At 38.7% G+C, this 17,606-nt stretch overlaps 1 protein-coding gene across 2 annotated transcripts in view; it reads left to right on the top strand.

The window, feature by feature from the left end:
* Positions 1-16,740, top strand: part of LOC149821050 (GTPase LSG1-1-like) — an 82,653-nt gene extending 65,913 nt beyond the window's left edge. For both annotated transcript variants that reach the window (XM_089982183.1, XM_089982182.1), the window contains 4 exons: positions 8,482-8,575; positions 14,138-14,194; positions 15,065-15,144; positions 15,224-16,740. In XM_089982183.1, the coding sequence (XP_089838309.1) occupies positions 8,482-8,575; positions 14,138-14,194; positions 15,065-15,144; positions 15,224-16,412 (1,420 nt within the window). In that variant the 3' untranslated portion in view covers positions 16,413-16,740. The remainder of the gene's footprint in view (positions 1-8,481; positions 8,576-14,137; positions 14,195-15,064; positions 15,145-15,223) is intronic.
* The last annotated feature ends 866 nt before the right edge of the window (positions 16,741-17,606 follow it).

Here is a 17,606-nt window from a genome sequence, read left to right as displayed (position 1 = left end):
TTACCGGGTTGGTTCTGGTTCGGGTATCTGGTTGGGTTGGTATTGGACTGAGATGATTCACCCGACTAGATATGGATCGGGCCTAATCCTACACTATTCGTCGGACCCAAATTTGAATAGGTTGGATCAGGGATCGAGTTGTGGGGGTAAAGGGCTTGGTTTGAACTCGATCCACGATCCCTACAATTATGGGTCTGGTTTTGACTCGGCTCAACATCAAACTGGAGCTCCGTCTGGGTCCGATACAGGTTTGGGTCGGTATGGGGTCCCATTTGGGGTTCGAAAATAACGGGTTGGGCCAGATTCGTAGTAAACTGCAATCCAAACCCAACTGGATAGGCTGGATATGGGTTTGCAGGACCCATACCCGCCACCGGGAACCCAAAGGGTGGTCCCTGGAAATCAGGTATGGGTCCGATCCTAGTGGGATCTCGATCGGACCCTGCTGGAGCTGGTCCGATCCATAGGGGATCAGTCCCCTTGGTCTGCAAATGTGCTGCAACAGCGCCCCCGCGCACAGGTGCTGGGAAAACTGACAGACCCACCCTAGTCTGGGCTGAGGTGGGTGTGTTTGTAGCTTGACTCGACATCAGGTTCGGTCCACGCAGACCGTGCTCGATTGGCAACCCCTGATGCGTGGGTCGTTGCCCTACTTGCGCACCCACGTTGCTGATGGGCAGGCTTTGGGGTAACGGCTGGCCGACATCCCTGCATAACTCCTTCCCTGTATCACCAGATGGCACGACTAACGGGAAGTGTTGTTGGGTCACAGCCACAGATTCGACAGGGACGACACCAACCTGCTGAGTAGATGCTGAGGGTGGTATTGCTGGTGAATCAGTCGCTGCAACTCGACTCTCCACCCCATCCAATCGCCGTGATATACTTGCCATGTCCCGGCTGACTCACAATACGCTTTCCTGCATCTTCCTCATCATTTCCATCATTCGTAGTATTGGGTCCGTGTTGCCGACATCCTCCTGCTCGATCTCTGTCACCGGATCGCCCCTCACCTCCGAACTCATCTTGCTGTTGGGGAGAAAAGGCGCTGGCTCTGATACCAACTGATGCAGTGGTGATGGTTGGCTGCAACGTATCTGCTGGCTGGAAGAGGCAGTGCGACTCTCACGATCAACAATGGGCAGAAATAAGAGAAACAGTACCCAAAATGATGGTGACTGTGTTAACCCTCCTTTTATTGAAATAGAGAACCCCGGTGACTGTGTTAACCCTCCTTTTATTGAAATAGAGAACCCCAATTGAACGATAAATGAAATAACAAACAATGCAAAGGAATGAGACAATAGGTAAAGAAAGTAAAAAAAATGCTGGAACGAAAAAAGGCTGCTGCCCAAAAAAACCAATCCCTCTTCGTAAAACCCTAGGAGAGGGTTTTAAATATTCAGCTGGCGGATCCGGGTCTCGGGTCCAGTCATGGACCCGAGACGAGATCCGGGTCTTCTTCTTGATGGATCTGGATCCGGGTCACGGGTCTTGGGGTAGGGTCTGGGTCCATCCTGCCCTGCATCAAGACCCCACAACATTTCTATCTTTGGGTTTGGGAACAACTTCCCATGTCTGACATTCATGTAGTGCTTCCATTTCATCATTCATAGCTTCTATCCACTTGTGTGACTTGACTGCCTGATAGAAGATGGTAGGTTCATCTTGTTTCTCAACCTGTGACAGAAATAATTGAAAATCCAAAGTGAAGTTATCGTAACTAACCCATCTCTGAATTGGATGCCAAATTCTTTCTGATCTCCTGATGAAAGATTGATTTTCAGGTTCATCAGTAACGATATCAATGGTGATGGTAATACTTTTTGTTGCTCTTCTAACATAGACTGGTCCTGAAAACTTCTCATTCTCTTTAGGCGGCAAATTGTCAATTTCAATCTGAGTTGTGCAAGAAGTTTCATCTAGCACAAAAGTAGACATGGGAACAACACTGCAACCTGATGAACACTCTCCATTGGTGTTAGCAAACAACTCAGCATTCAACCATGGAGAATAAACTTCAACATTGTGATACATATTATGTAAGGAATGCCCATCTTCAAAATTCTGCTCATCAAATGCCATATTTCTGGAGATCTTAACACATTGGACCGAGGTTCATAGCATCGATATCTCTTGTAATCATCTGCATATCCTACAGATATGCACTTAGAAGCTTTATCATTAAGTTTATTCCTTAATGATTTGTCAATGTGCACATAACAAACACAACCAAAGACTCGTAGACCATCATAGTTTGGATGCTATCTAAAAAGAGTATGATAAGGAGATTTGTTTGCTAAAATAACCATCGACAAACAATTTATAATATAAATCGCAGAATAGAAAGCTTCTATCCACAACTCAATAGGAATATGACTGTCATGCAACATACTCATCACACTCTCAACAATGTGACGATGCTTCCGTTCAGCCACACCATTCTGTTGTGGTGTATGCAGACAAGAAACTCTGTGACTTATACCATTGTTTCGAAGAAAGGTAATAAAATCATTTGAAGAGTACTCACCTTCCCCATCGCACTGAAAACTTATAATATTTAAAGAAAAATGAGTTTTGACAAAGGCATGAAAGTTTTTGAATAATTGAAAAACCTCAAATTTATGTTTCATGAAATATATCCAGGTATAATGGGAATAACTATCAATAAAAACAACATAGTACCTACTTCCCGAAAAAAAACAAGAAGGTGCAGGACCCCATACATCAGAGTAGATAATCTCAAAAGGTCTTGAAGCTCTTTTATTAATTGAATTGAAGGGAAAAACATGACTCTTACACAATTGACAACTTGTACATTTCTCATTGTCAAAAGTAGGACTCAAATCAGATAAGGAGATAAGATTATCTCTTACAAGTTTTTCAATAAAAGAACTATAGTGTCCAAGTCGACTATGTCAAAGAATTGACTTATTACTTTTAGACAAACTAAGAAGACACTTAGATGCAGAAGATTCATCAGACTCTAATGAAGACTTCAAGACGACAGGAATACGAACAGTAGGATCTTCTTTGAAGATATACATATTTTCTCGTCGCTCCCCTCTAGCGAACGTCTCCCTCGTTTGAAGGTCCTCGACATACATAGAAGAGGGAGTAAATTCGACAGAAGAATGTGTATCAACAAGTTTAGATACAAAGATAATATTCTTTTTAATATTAGGAGCAAGAAGAACATGAGATAATTTTATGGATGAATTCAAGGAGGGTATTATGGCATTTCCAATGTGAGAAAGGGAATGATAAGTTCTATCTCCAATGACAATACTACCTTTATCGAAATAAAGAGATAAGTTCGAGAGTTTACCTGCATCTCCCGTGACATGAGTGGTTGCCCCAAAGTCTATATACCATACTCCCTTATCATTTTGTGATATTGTCATATTAGAAAGAGCTGCCAATAAAAGTTGTTGCACATCTTCACTAGATTTACTTCCATCAATCTCCCTTTTTGATTGATTTGTAGGATTTTTACCTTTGTTCTGAGGATTGAACCAGCAATCAACTTTAATGTGTCCTCTTTTATTGCATAGGAAGCATGTGGGGACATTTCTTGAATTTCTTGCATTAGAATGAGGAGGCATGTTTGGGGTAGGAAGGAGCCCACGTCCCCCTTGTCCACCATAGCATCCTTGACCTCTACTTTCACGATAATTTCCTCCACTACGAGCCAATCCAGTAACCAAAACATTTTGTGAATCTGACTGTCTATTATCATCATCAGAAAAACTCTTCAAATTGATCTCATAGTGTAGAAGTTTGGCCCATAAATCTTCAAAAATGGGTAAAATAGGTAAACATGTGAGGGACGTGACAAGAATGTGATAATCTGCTCCCAATCCACTTAAAACTTGCTACACTTTATCTCTGTTCGAGACTGCACATCCAACAAGAGCCAACTGATCTGTGATGCTTTTTACCTTGTTCAGACATAGTTCCCTTCTTTAATGACTGAAATTCCCGCTTGAGATACAAAACCTTTGCATTTGACATTTGAGAATAAGTTTAAGCCAACATATTCCATAGTTCAGTGGCTGAACAATCATCTGGAATCACAATCAATATCTTATGAGATAAGGTTGAAGTGATATACGCAACTAATGGTTGGTCTCTTTTTATCCAAGTCTCGAAATCAGGGTTTTGAATAATCTGAGATGCGACAGTCCTTTTATCATCCTGTATTTCCTGCGTGATAAATTGAAGTGGGGCTGAAATTGATCCATCTAGATGTCCAGAAAGATCTTGGCTTTGTATGAAAGTAATTATTTGTCTTTTCCAAGTCAAAAAATTAAAATGGTTGAGTTTTTCAAAGACAAGTTGACTCAGGAAACTAGAGGAAAGACCTGAATGAGTAGAAGACAAATCCATATTTTAATGATGGATTGCAAGAAAGAACTTTCAGATGTCTTTAATTTCAGACCCTGTGCTGCGTACCTTTTTTTTTTAAGGAAAATGAGTTCTGGTTACTAGTTATGTACCTGAACCGCAACACAAGTCTTTATGAAGATCCAATATACCAGAATAATTGATGAAGTGATTCCAAAAAAAAAAAAATAATTGACGTAAAACAGAGAAAATTTCACCCAACAGTAATAATATGCAGAAACAATATGTGGGAAACTGTTAGATAATATAATAATCTAGATAAGAAATATAAAGGAGGAAATAAGGAATGATGGATAAAAGATGATTTTAGAAGAAAAATAAATCAGATTTAACGTGATCTGATTTTAGGATGATCCTTTAGTTAAAAAGAATAAGAGTGATAACAGAAAACAACACCAGATTTGACATAATCCGATATGTTCTTTAGACAGAAAGCAGCACCAAATCTGTCCTTTAGATAAAAAAAAGTGAGAAGAATAAGCGACAGATTAGAAGAGACCCAAATATGAAGAGAAAATAGATCTGACGTGAAACAAAAAAGGAGAGAAGAGAGGAAGAATAAAGAATAGAAGAAAAGAAGAGAAAATACGAAACCAACCTTCAATGGGAGTAGATCAATTAAGCCTGCTTTGATACCATGTTGGAATTCAGAGTTCCAACCATGTCTTCACTATCAGCAGAAAGGTAGATGGAAGGAGACAAGGGACTGTGTAGAAAGGTCATCAATCGTGACCTAGCATTCTGTGTTTATATATACAACACTTTGCAAAAAAAATACTATGGACAGTAATATCCCTTAATAGAAATACAAATCACAATAAATAACATGTGCAAAATACAAAACATAATACATGGATCTGGACTAGATGTGGATCCAGAACCACATCACGTTATCACGCCTTAACAAAAACCCCCAGAAGTGATTAATGCTAAATTGAGGCTGAAAGATGGGCTTAATTGTCAAAAGTTGCGCCTAGGCTGGCTAGGCGTAGGGCCACCACCTAGGCTTATGGATCTAGGTTGTAGGGCCTTTTTTTTTTACCTAAGCTGCCTAGGTTGTCCCCGCCTAAGCCATAGAGACATAGTTGTCATGTTTTTTTAAATTTTTTTGTCTCTTTTTATTCTCTCCTTTTACCACTCCGCTTAGTTGTCAAAAGCGGAGCCTAGGCGAGGTAGTCTCTCGGTCTGATGCACAGTTGCACACACATATGTTTTCTGTATAAATATATATAATTATATATATTAACATATCATAAACATATATTATAAATTTACAATATTTTGTGTTTATATTATATATATATACACACATATTTGTGTACTTAATTCATATATAATCTATAAGAGTAGGAATGATCTATTTAATTGTTTTTATGTAATATAATTGCTTTACAGTGTTCAACATATTATTTGTCTATTGCTTATTGTTGATTGATTTTATGTTATATACATGTTTGTTATTAATTTTAGTAGTTTGTTTACATATTGTGTATGTTTTTTTAAACTTTTTTATTTGAGGTACTGCCTAGGCCTCTCGTAGTCTTTTTTGGGGCTCACCGCCTAGGCTCTGCCTAACACCTTTGACAACTAAGAAGATAAGACTATGCTTGAAGGTCCTACACCTTACCGCCAACTAGTTGGGTCGCTCACTTACTTATCTGTCACTCGGCTAGACATAGCTCATGCAGTTCACTCGGTTAGCCAGTTTCAGCATGCTCCTATCACTGTGCACATGAGTGTTGTCTTGAGAATTGTTAGATACATCAAGAATACTATAACAAAAGGGGGTTTTCTATCCCCATCTTCTTCATTAGATTTATATGCTTATACTGATGCTGAATGAGGTGAAAATCTCAATGATAGAGTCACAACTACCAGTTTTTGTATATTTTTAGGTGACTATGATTTCATGGAGATGCAAGAAGCAACAAAAATTATCATTATTCTCAACTGAAGCTAAATATTGTGCAATGCGTACGACAACAATGAAGCTTGTGTGGCTTAAAAGTCTTCTCAGTGATAGTGGTATGGGAGTAATCATCTCAACACCTTCGAAGATGTGCTGCTGACAATAAGAGTGCAATCTACATTGCAAACAACCACATCTTCCGTGAGCGAACCAAACATATTGAGATGGATTGTTATTATGTGCATGATGAGTATCTCAGAGAAACTATTACGTTGCCGTATGTCACATCAGAGTACTAGCTGACGGATTTCTTCACCAAAGCTCTTCCTGCTCCTCGATTTATTTTTCTCCTCAACAAACTTTACGCCATTTCTTCATAAGTTTGAGGGGGAGTGTTAAAGTATATATATTGTAATAGTTTGCCCAATAGGGGCATTTTAGTCTTTTTATATATAATTATGGCTGTTTATTAGAAACAATTATATATTTTTTTCTTTATTTTCTTATTTTTTCTTTTTTGTTTTTCCCATATCATTGGGGCCCCCACTACATAGAGTCATTGGGGCCCCAACGTCTCTATGAAGGGAGCTCCCAATGCCCTCCCTCATAGATGTTGTATATAAATAAGGGAGGTGTTCCACCTATATTTTTCAATGCTTTTCAAGCATATTATTAATAACATTGTATTCTTTTACTTGTTGTTGTTGCCCTTTGTTGGCTTTTTGTATTGTCCCATAGTGGACTTTTGCTTGTGCACTTTTGTTCTTGTATCGTACCTTTGTAATTGTCCACTCTTGGACTTGTATGTTCTTTTGCACTTTGTTCTTGTAATTCCGCACACTTCATTACAATTATACAAATACATATGTACATATATGTGTGTGTGCATGTAAGTGTATGTATACATGTTAAATTTGATTATTTTTGTGTAGAAAAATAGGAATTCGAAAAATTATGTTAAATTTGATTATTTTTGTGTAGAAAAACAGGAATTTGAAAAATCTTCTAGGGCATCTCATGCTAAAGAATTTTTTTGAGGCATATTTTGGATTAGTCCATAGTATTTTCCAGAGTTGTCAGTCGGAGAAGCGAGAGCGCGGGACGACTTAGAAGCGAGGCACTTTCAAAATTTTACGAAGCGGGAAGCACGAGATGGCTTATAAGCGAGCCAGGAATCGTCTCAGAATCGACCTAGGAAGCGAACCGGAAGCGACCTAGAAAGCGAGGAGAAGCGAAAAAAAAAAAAAAATAAAAACAAAAAAAATGAAAAATAAATTTTTTGGCACTTCCCAACACATTTCGGAAGCACCACGTTCTCTCAAAAAAAGGATCTCTCAAAGAGTGATTTCACTGTTAGTCTAGGATTGAAGCAATTGTACTATCCTTATCTAAGTTAGATGATAATTTTTGCATGTGGTTCTAGCTGTCATTCACAATGAAAGAACTAAGAAATGCCTAAAATGAGGAATGCTATAGAATAACATACTGAAAATAATTATAAATGTAACAGAAAAGAAGTTGAGAGAAGAGTTAAGAAAAGGAAAAGAAGGTTCTAAAGTTATCTTGATGAGCATAATCACTAACAGCAACAATCTGTAGGTTGCTTCTCGTATTTTAGGCTTTTAAGTAACTAATAAATGGCTGGTATGATGCTTGTTCAAAGATCTAAAAATATCTTAGTGGCAGTAATCACCAACAGTCAAGCAACTCATAAGTTGCTTCTCGCAATTTAGGCACTAATAAATGGCTGGAGGTATGTTGTGCATTCCTTTTTTTGAGAATCATCAGAGGTACTCAAGTAATTTAGCTGAATGACCTTTAGGGGCACTTTCTACTAAGATAATTGGTAATTCTTCTTTTATGCTAAATAATTCTGAAAGCCAGTGTCTTTTGAGTTTCTTATTTGTAGGACAAGATGTAACTAGGTAACCAAGTAGTTGCACATTTAAAATATCTGGTTTTCATGGTAGCTGGTGTACTTCAGCCCATGTTTTCATGCTAGGAATTTGAGAATGCCTTTTGAATCTCTAAATACAATAATGGTATCATAGTTGCCATGAAGTTTTGTATTTTTTAAAATTGTTTCCTGTTTCTGTTATAGCTCTTATCCGTATGCCTTTAACGTGATCTTGAGCAAGTTTTTTGTTCTATTTGTGTTATCTCAGGCTGGAGGAAAATGACAAGCTTGTCCTTACACCTTTTGAAAAGAATCTGGACATATGGAGACAATTATGGCGTGTTCTAGAGCGCAGTGATCTAGTAATATATTTTTCTTCTAGGTTTTCTCCTATATGATTTGATTCCTTTATTTTCTTTTGATTGAAATATGGGAAAGTAGATTTGTTCCGAAGTGAACAACTTGACATCTTTGATCTGTGCATGTTTGATACATCTAGTCTTTACTACTGGATAGCTGTACTCAGAATGTAAAGAACCCAAGCCAGCCCCCTCCCTCTTTCTGTCTTAGGTACTGTTGTCAGATAATAATCGAAGATGGTGAGTATAAGGGCCTGCATTGAAGTGTCTTGCTTCATATGTGGTATCGAGTTGTGACATATGCCAAAATCCAGAAAGGTTTGGATCTCTACTCGTGCACCATGGGGAAGATGTTGGTGCCCAATTGGTGTCCTAGTTTAACCATTTATGTCATTCTATGACTAACTTTCCTGCTCTTTCTCCACCCAAGGCTGCAATTCGCCAAATGGCAAAAGTCTGATATCTGTCAGGAAGTTTGAACAGTTCCTGTCTGCCTCATCTTCCTCAGATGCTTTTGAGGAAGAAAAAATACAGTTGTCTGGAGAGATGGAAGTGGCAGAATAAAAGAAAGGGGAAAGAATTAGAGTAAATATCTCTACTTTTAGGCATGATTCTTCCATTCATCAAAGAAACAAAATCTTTTATGTTCATTAGGTATTAAGGACTATAAAACATGTAGATTCATAAGTATCTACAATGTAGAGACAAACACATGCAGACGGATGCATATTTTCCTATACAAACAGAAAAGGTAGTATGAGTTGAGGGAGATACCAGGTTCACCCAAGCTGTGTCATGAGTTAAGGATAGACAAGTTGAGTCATGACTGAGTCACTGGAATTTTGAACTATGGGTGCAATGGGCAGGAAGAAGCACATGAAATTCAATGCCCTAATAGGAGAAAAATATTGATTTAACTATTAGTTTGTTTGTTCCTTAGTCTGGTTAAATCTATAATTATATATTTATTGTTAAATACGAAAAGCTGGCTGGGGAATGAAGCTCACAAGTTGATATATTGTACAGATAAATTATAAAAAAAGTGTAACAAAAATTATCATATAAGCTATGTCACAGGGATTCGGCTAGCAGGGTGCCGCACCCGCGTCGATGCGATTCGACGCGGGTGCGGGTGCAGCACCGGGTGCGGTCAACCCGACCCTGGGTGCATTGACCTTCCGGCAAGGAGCAGAGGAGGAGGGAAGATCGCGACAGGGGGGCATCGGCTCCTTGCCGGCCTTCCGACGCACCACAGGAGAGAGGGAGGGAACGATAGGGGACTGCCGACCCTCCGACGACACAGAGAGAGAGGGCCAGGGGCGTCATGAGCCACTGACCTCCTGCCGACACCTTGACCGGGAACAGAGGAAAGAGGGAGGGCACGGCAGAAGTTGTCGACCCTCTGTCGGTTCTCCGACGACCCAACCGAAAAGGAAAATCGCAAGGAGAGGCTTTTTACCTGTGAGGTCACGGCGACGACGACGACAACGACGATCAGGAGGAAGGAGAGGGGATGGCGCTGAGCTTGCAAGCGCACACAGGGGTTGGTGGTGTTCGGGAATATACCGGTTCTCCGGCGAGTCGAGGGAGACGAGGCAGAGAGAGAGAGAGTGATTGAGAGAGAGATGAGGAGGGCGATCAGGAGGTTAGATGAGGCGGAGGAGGGAGGCGCAGGCGGTGAGGTTCCCCCCCCCTCTGCGATTATTTGAAGGCTCGGGGGACGCCCGATTCAGGAAACCCCAAAGGGGTTTCCTTTCTCAGAAGAAGGGGAGGCTGCGGGGGTTTGACATATGCGAAGGTTTTAACCCTCACATTCGGATGCTAATAACTTCCAAAAGACATGTAGATTGCAACTAAAAAACGAGCATCTGCCATCTGGTTAGAAGGTAAAAGTTCATTCCAACTTTCATAGTTTGTACACGTCAATATAAATGAGCAAATAATCCGAATCACACATTCTGTTTAAAGTTGATATCTCTAGTTACTTTTCCTGCATGAAACTATAAATAATGCATTTAATGCGCCCTTTGAAGACCTATTCTTTATTTTCATCATTTAATCATTAATTGGGGTCTGGCGCACGGTAGTTTCCCGGATTAAAACTCGTTGAATATGATATAATCGAAAATATTCCCCACCGAAAGAGAATCATTCCCTTCTAACTGAGGGTGATATCGCTACAGAGGGAGAAATGATGTGGAGCCCACTGTAATGATTCATCTTTCCTCGTTGGTCCAAATCTACAGCAAAGCTCCTTGACGTCCACGTCGAGGGACGACTGTGGAGTAGGGAGTAGGGTGGTGTGGGAGTGGGACTGGGCCGTCATTGGGGCCCACAGATGGATCTCAACATTTAATGGGCGTGGGAGTGTAAGGCGTGGCAGAGACTGCCACGTTCCCCGCAGTACGCGTTCTCGCGGGTTCTTGCTGATGAGGGGGTCACGGGACAGAAGCTGCTAGAAGGACCCTTGGCCGACCAGGTCCGTGGGGCTCACGGTGTGTCATGTCCTCGTCTGTCTCATTTGCTTCCAAAAGATTCTTGTTGAATAAATTTCTCTAACTCTCCCACTGTTGATGCTCGAGTTTTATATATATATATATATATACATTTTTGCCCCTGCCGCACCCCCACACCCAAGGTTTTTGAAAGTGCCGCACCCGTACCCGCACCCGCACCCGCACCCATGTGACTTAGCATATAAGTGGATGAACATAGGAAAAAAAGTTGTGTACATAGCATGATATATATAGATAAAAACCTAAGGTGTAGTCTGCATGCTGTTTGTTTTGCACTATGTGGTAGGGTATATATACCATGGAAATGTGTCCACTCATCTTACTATTTTGTATACATTAATATGAAAGCAATCCAAGTTGACGATTAGAGGTTTAAACAAACGTGTAGATCATTGATTTCTCATAAAGTAATAGTGGAGTCCTAAAAGCAAGATCCGTAATCCATAGTTGGAATTATTTATGGTTGAGATGGTATCTTATTGTCTTCAAGCCCCCAACTCTTGTTCTTGATTAATGAAATATCTTTGCGAATGCTTTCATAGCTGTTGTCTTTCATAAATCCAAAATATCACCTCTGACTATGAGATACGAATGGCCCATGCTGTCCATTTTACTCAAAAAAGCTTTGCTGATGTTAAAGGGATTCCAAGTCAAAGCATTATTTAGTACATAAATAACCCCAAGCAAAATTCAACAAAATCAGTTATAGGGTGATGGTTGAGCTGAAACTATACTTTAAACCTGTACTTAACATATAGCCATAGATGAACATCTTCTATTCAGGACGTGGCCCCTTGGTGTACGTTGTTTACAAATGATATAGTATTTGTTAGTCAAGATTTTGAAGATGTCCATAGTGGTAGCACCTCTTGGTGCATAACAGGATGTCTGAACCATAATAGTGGTTTTTCTGTGTTATAAAAAAAAGATGATAAGGGGTTTCCCTTGGATTATCCCAAAAAAAAGATAAGAGCAGATGTACTACAGATAGAACTTTGATGGTGTATATTATTAAAAATCTGTTCAAGGATTAGTAGAAAAATTTAAAGTATATGGAGTGCTAGTATAGTGGGGAAGTCAGCAAAAAAGTGTCATAATCTGTCATAGGGACGTGCCATTTTGGCCTCATGTCCCTGCATTTTGGTGCCTTGTCCCTGTTGACACAAGTGGACAAGTGACACGCTGATTCGGACACATTCTTACGACCATTATTTTAATATTTTTAATAATATTTGAATAAAAATGCAAGTTTAAATATTAAAAAACACCAATAATAGATTTTTATTAATTAAAATAAAAATTTCAATTCAATGTCCTTGTGTCCCATTTTTGAAAAAAAAATTACTTGCGAATCGTATCCGCATCCTGTGTCCTTGAGACCACAAATCTTTGTGACGCCGTAATTAAGATGCAAGCTGTAGAATGCAACAATGCTACAGTTTTAATACCTAGGTCTATAATATAACAAGACAATGTATTTGAGTAAAAAAAAGATAATATTAGAAATGAATATATGAGAACATTGAGAAGATATTTAAGAGTATTGTCAATAAAAAATAGGAGAATGTCATTCAAGATGGTCTTGATATGTTGTGAACAAACTTATCATAACTCCAATGAAAAAGGTTGACATGAAGCAAGTTGAAGGAATTGAGAAAAAGAAAGGTGATTGAAGATAAGGCTGTCAACTTGGTCGAGTATTTGACCCATCCGGGAACATTGAAACCCACTCAAATAATAAATAGCCAGGTTCATGTCTTGACAGGTAAGAAAACAAAAGCTCAAACCTGATCCACACAATTTAAATGGTTTCTAATACACACATACAGACATAAAATACTTGAGTCATGCCATCTCGGCTCTGATACCCGACAAGAATATCCCTCATTACCGACCCACATATTTTTAGGCCCAGGTTTGGCCGTTTGGGTCGACCTGAATAACATTCGGGTTGGCATTTTTATGCTCCATACCCCAGTATTCGGGTTCAGGTCAGGTTGGTGCCTGATAAAAAAACCCCATTGATAGTCCTAATTGAAGACTTAAATCGAGACCATAAGGAATGTGAAAATTTATAGGTGATAGAGACTGCAGCTCAAGGTAGTGAAGGAATTGAGGAACATGCCTGGTAATTGGTAAGGCTGATCCCGTGTACTTGGAGTAAGGCTTGATGATGAAATATGGAAGTTCATACCTGTGTAGGTATATTCTGTTAAATTTTTGCTATGGATCATATATGTGTCCTGGTGTCTGTTGCATTATGTCTTTGTATTGGGGTAAACATAGCCAAAAATCTCGTTCTCAGCAATTTCTTTGAGATTTTTTTTTCAAAAGTGGGTTTTAACAGAAAACTCTCAAATGTTTTAAAATATTTTGAAATATAAAGAACTAAAAACAATAAGAAATAATAGATTTTAGCAGTATTTTTGTCGAAACATAAAAAACAATTAAAAATTTCTAAAATAGAATTAACAAAAATAAGAAAAAATATACTTAAAATCTAGAAAATGAGTTTTTTTAGAATATCTTGATATTATCCCTATATTTATGTGATACAAATATTTTGAAGATGTTGCAATACTTTCCCTTTAATATCGGCTGATGCAATTTTCTTGTAAATGCCATGATATTTTCAAAATATCAGCGATATTTTGTGGCTATGGGTGTAAATGATGGAAACTCTGTTTTATTCTGCTGGCTTCTTGGATCTTACATATTTCTGATCTGAATCCTTATAAAGCAATGTCTTTCTATCTCAACTTTTAGGTTGGAATTTAGTCACCTTTTATCTAGGAATTTGGATGAGAACTATTTGTTTAAATTTGTATTTTTTGTTAGCATTTATCTGCATATTAGTTCTTCATTTAAAGCAGTAATTATAACTGAGGTGCCGATTCTGAAAACCATTGACGTAAGCTGTGTAATAGTTGGTCAGTATACTTGTGTTTAGTGAACATGTATTTTCTCTATATAATATTTAAGATATCATATTTTTTCGGTTATATGCATCATTAAAAACCTAATACTAACACTTTTGTGTTTTGACTAGCTTGTTATGGTCGTCGATGCACGAGATCCATTATTTTACAGGTGCCCTGACCTTGAGGTAAGGTTACATTCATTTCCACTTTCACATGGTTATTTAATATCCTGAAATGATACCCATATAACATAACTAGTAAATACTGCTTGCATATATATATATATATATATATATATATATATATATATATATATATATATATATGCAGTCTCATGTTGTCTCTTTGGAATGTGAGAAAGCTTTTCTGTAACCAAATTGACAATGACAATAGATAGTGGTTTTAGTCTTAAATGATATAGATTTTTTGCCTATTTATCATAATTTTGAGACAGTTGATTTAAGCTAGTGTCAACTTAAGTTGGAAGGCAGATATGGCAAAGTTGTTACTTGAATTTGTTCATTCATATACAAGCAGAACGGCCAATGCTTTTATATGTATTGTTTGTGAAGGATCTTTTGTTTTCTCTTTCTTACAAGTTTTTAATATTTGTATATGATGGCTGTCAAGGATTGTGGCCATGTCATACCTGTATTTATCGGTTATTTAGTAATGTTAAGACCAAAAAGGTCATTTTCACCTGCATTTCTGAGCTTCCTATTTATTCTTGTGGACTTGGAGATGTAATGATCAAGCTACATAATTTCATGGTGTGATAGCATTTTCAACAATTGGAGTTCTTTTATGTTTCCTGAAAGATTGCCATGAAAAGTATTAAGACAAGAATGTGTGTGTTCACACATCTATCTCATCCTCCCATCGCAACGTTCCAGTTATGTTACCACCGGTAATTGAAGCTTGAAAAATGTTTACTAAAATAAATTGATTTGTAAACAAGTTCATGTGCGACATGAATTAGAGATTTTGAATATGACCTTTATTATTTGTATTGCTATAATTGGATATCTTGAATATTCTCACTCATCCTTCCTCAGGAATATGCAAAGGAGATAGATGAGCATAAAAAGACTATGCTACTTGTCAATAAAGCAGATCTTTTGCCCTTTACAATGCGGTAACAGCTCTTCCATCTTACAATGCTTGGCTATAATTCTCTTTGTTTTTTTCTAATTTTCATCATCTTATGTTTTCAGACAAAGTTGGGCAAGATATTTTAGGTTCCATGGGATATTGTATATATTTTGGTCTGCAAAAACTGCATCAGCTGCTCTGAAAGGAAAAAAGTTGAATAGCCCCTGGGGAATAGAAGAGAGGGAACTTCCACCTGACCTATCAGATGAAGATGTGAAAATTTATGGAAGCGATGAACTGTTGGTTCGATTGCAGAGAGAAGCAAAGACTATCACTGAGGCTAGGGGGGATTTCCCTGGCAAGAGCATGGGGCAATCGTCTCAGTCTGAACGTCTGTCTCCAGCAGGTGGTGTAAGGCATTCTGATAGTAAAAGTGTTGTGGTAGGGTTTGTGGGATACCCAAATGTTGGAAAGAGCTCAACGATAAATGCATTGGTTGGCGAGAAGCGGACAGGGGTTACTTCTACCCCTGGCAAAACAAAACACTTCCAGACCTTGATTATTTCAGAGGAGCTTACACTGTGTGATTGTCCGGGGTTAGTTTTTCCATCCTTTTCTTGCTCCAGATATGATATGGTTGGCTCAGGTGTGTTGCCTATAGATCGCATGACAGAACACCGACAAGCTGTGCAGGTTGTAGCCAACCATGTTCCCAGAGTTGTGCTTGAGAATGTGTATAATATAAGCTTACCCAAACCCAAACCATATGAGCCACAGTCTAGGCCGCCTTTTGCTTCTGAGTTACTGAGAGCTTATTGCTCTTCTCGTGGATATGTAACATCTAGTGGACTTCCAGATGAAACACGAGCTGCACGCCATATTCTGAAGGACTATATAGATGGGAAGCTGCCTCACTTCGAACTGCCACCAGAAATTCCTGGAGATGTTTCTGAGCAAGCTGAAGCAAACACAATAGAGTTCAGTCATTTTGGTGTTTATTCCAACAAGAAAGGGGTGGAGTTGGTGAGTGTTGTCTCAGAAAAACAGCATGAAGCCAGTGAAGATGCTGGTTCATCTAATGTTGCCCATCTATTGAGTGACCTTGACGCATTTGAATCCTCTAATGGTCTGCTTGGTTCTGTTGCTTATGCGAAAAAGGAGAAGGCTGCAACTGCGTCACATAAGCATCACAAGAAGCCACAGAGAAAAAAAGACCGATCGTGGCGGGTGGGAAATGATGGTGGTGATGGAATGCCAGTGGTGAGAGTATTTCAAAAACCTGTGAGTTTTGGAGCTATGAAAGATATCTGACTGTTTCCTCAGTGCTGTCTCTGGCTTGTTGTGTCCAGCATCTCAACCTTGTGTTCTCTTTTTGACACCAGTTGGCTCAGCTATGTCACACAGATACTCCATTTTGACCACCGTGTCCCCTTCTATACCAGTCATATTGAAACTTCATAAAAATGGCTGAATCCCCGTATCCACAGCTGTATCCCTGTGACATATGTTGTCTGGACTGTAAATATGTCGACATGCTCTGTGGCGGGTGATGTGTAACTATGATGAGCTCACTGATTAATTTTTAGAACGTTTTCTAGCTGGCTTATCCTTTATGACGTGAAAGGAAGTATATTTTATTCAATTTAGATACCTGCATGCTTTCTTTTTTGAGAATTTTGTTGCTGGGACTGGCTATATATCCGTATGCTTGTCATCTGTGATGATTCTTCTGTTAAACTGAATTAATATTTTGTCATTCTACCCAATGTCACAAATCTCATTCTTGGGGACATCTCAACGAGGGAAACCTGGTTTTTGTCAGAAATTATTTGGGATTTATTTTGACTCGGTTTGTTTGTGTATCAAATGGATGAAATTTCAATTATGTATCAAACCATACTATTGACATACTTACAAATATAGCCAATAGGAATAACATAACAATATCACAAATTGCTTTTATTGCACTAATATTGTGATAAAAATGTGATTTTTTCAAGTTGCTTATAGAAGGCTTTTGGATGTTCATAGTAGAACTATTTTTCACGATGCCCACATGATGGATCGTGATGAGATTGGAGGGCTCTTAATGGGTCAAGAGAAAGCATTTGAAATGAAGTACGCCTGTATTATCCTGTCATATTGAATTGGCTCTATGCCAGCCCTAGTCCCAACACCAGCAGAGTATACCAATTGTGGGGTTATCGCATTTGTCTTCGGAAATGAGTATATGGTTCGCAGTTCAAAATCACTTGGATGCCTGCAATTGCATTCTATGGTTGGAGGCCAAGGACCTCATCATCACATGAATGGAATTTGATGTGATACTTAGGCTCTGTTTGCGAGTCCTGCATCCAGATGAAAACACTAATTCCATGTCTTGCCAGAGTATGGTTGTCTCAAAATCTGGTGTTGGAGGATGGGCTTGCTAAAAACATCCTCTTGAGAATGATGAAATGTAGCATTGGAGCTGCCAACTCCATTCTCAATAGTGTTTTGGCAACA

Source organism: Nuphar pumila, chromosome 12 (genome assembly GCF_984573655.1).
Source record: "Nuphar pumila chromosome 12, dmNupPumi1.hap1.1, whole genome shotgun sequence".
NCBI classification, from domain to species: Eukaryota; Viridiplantae; Streptophyta; class Magnoliopsida; order Nymphaeales; family Nymphaeaceae; genus Nuphar; species Nuphar pumila.
The sequence above is the reverse complement of the archived record's forward strand: the minus strand, read 5'-3'. Positions and strand labels throughout refer to the sequence as shown.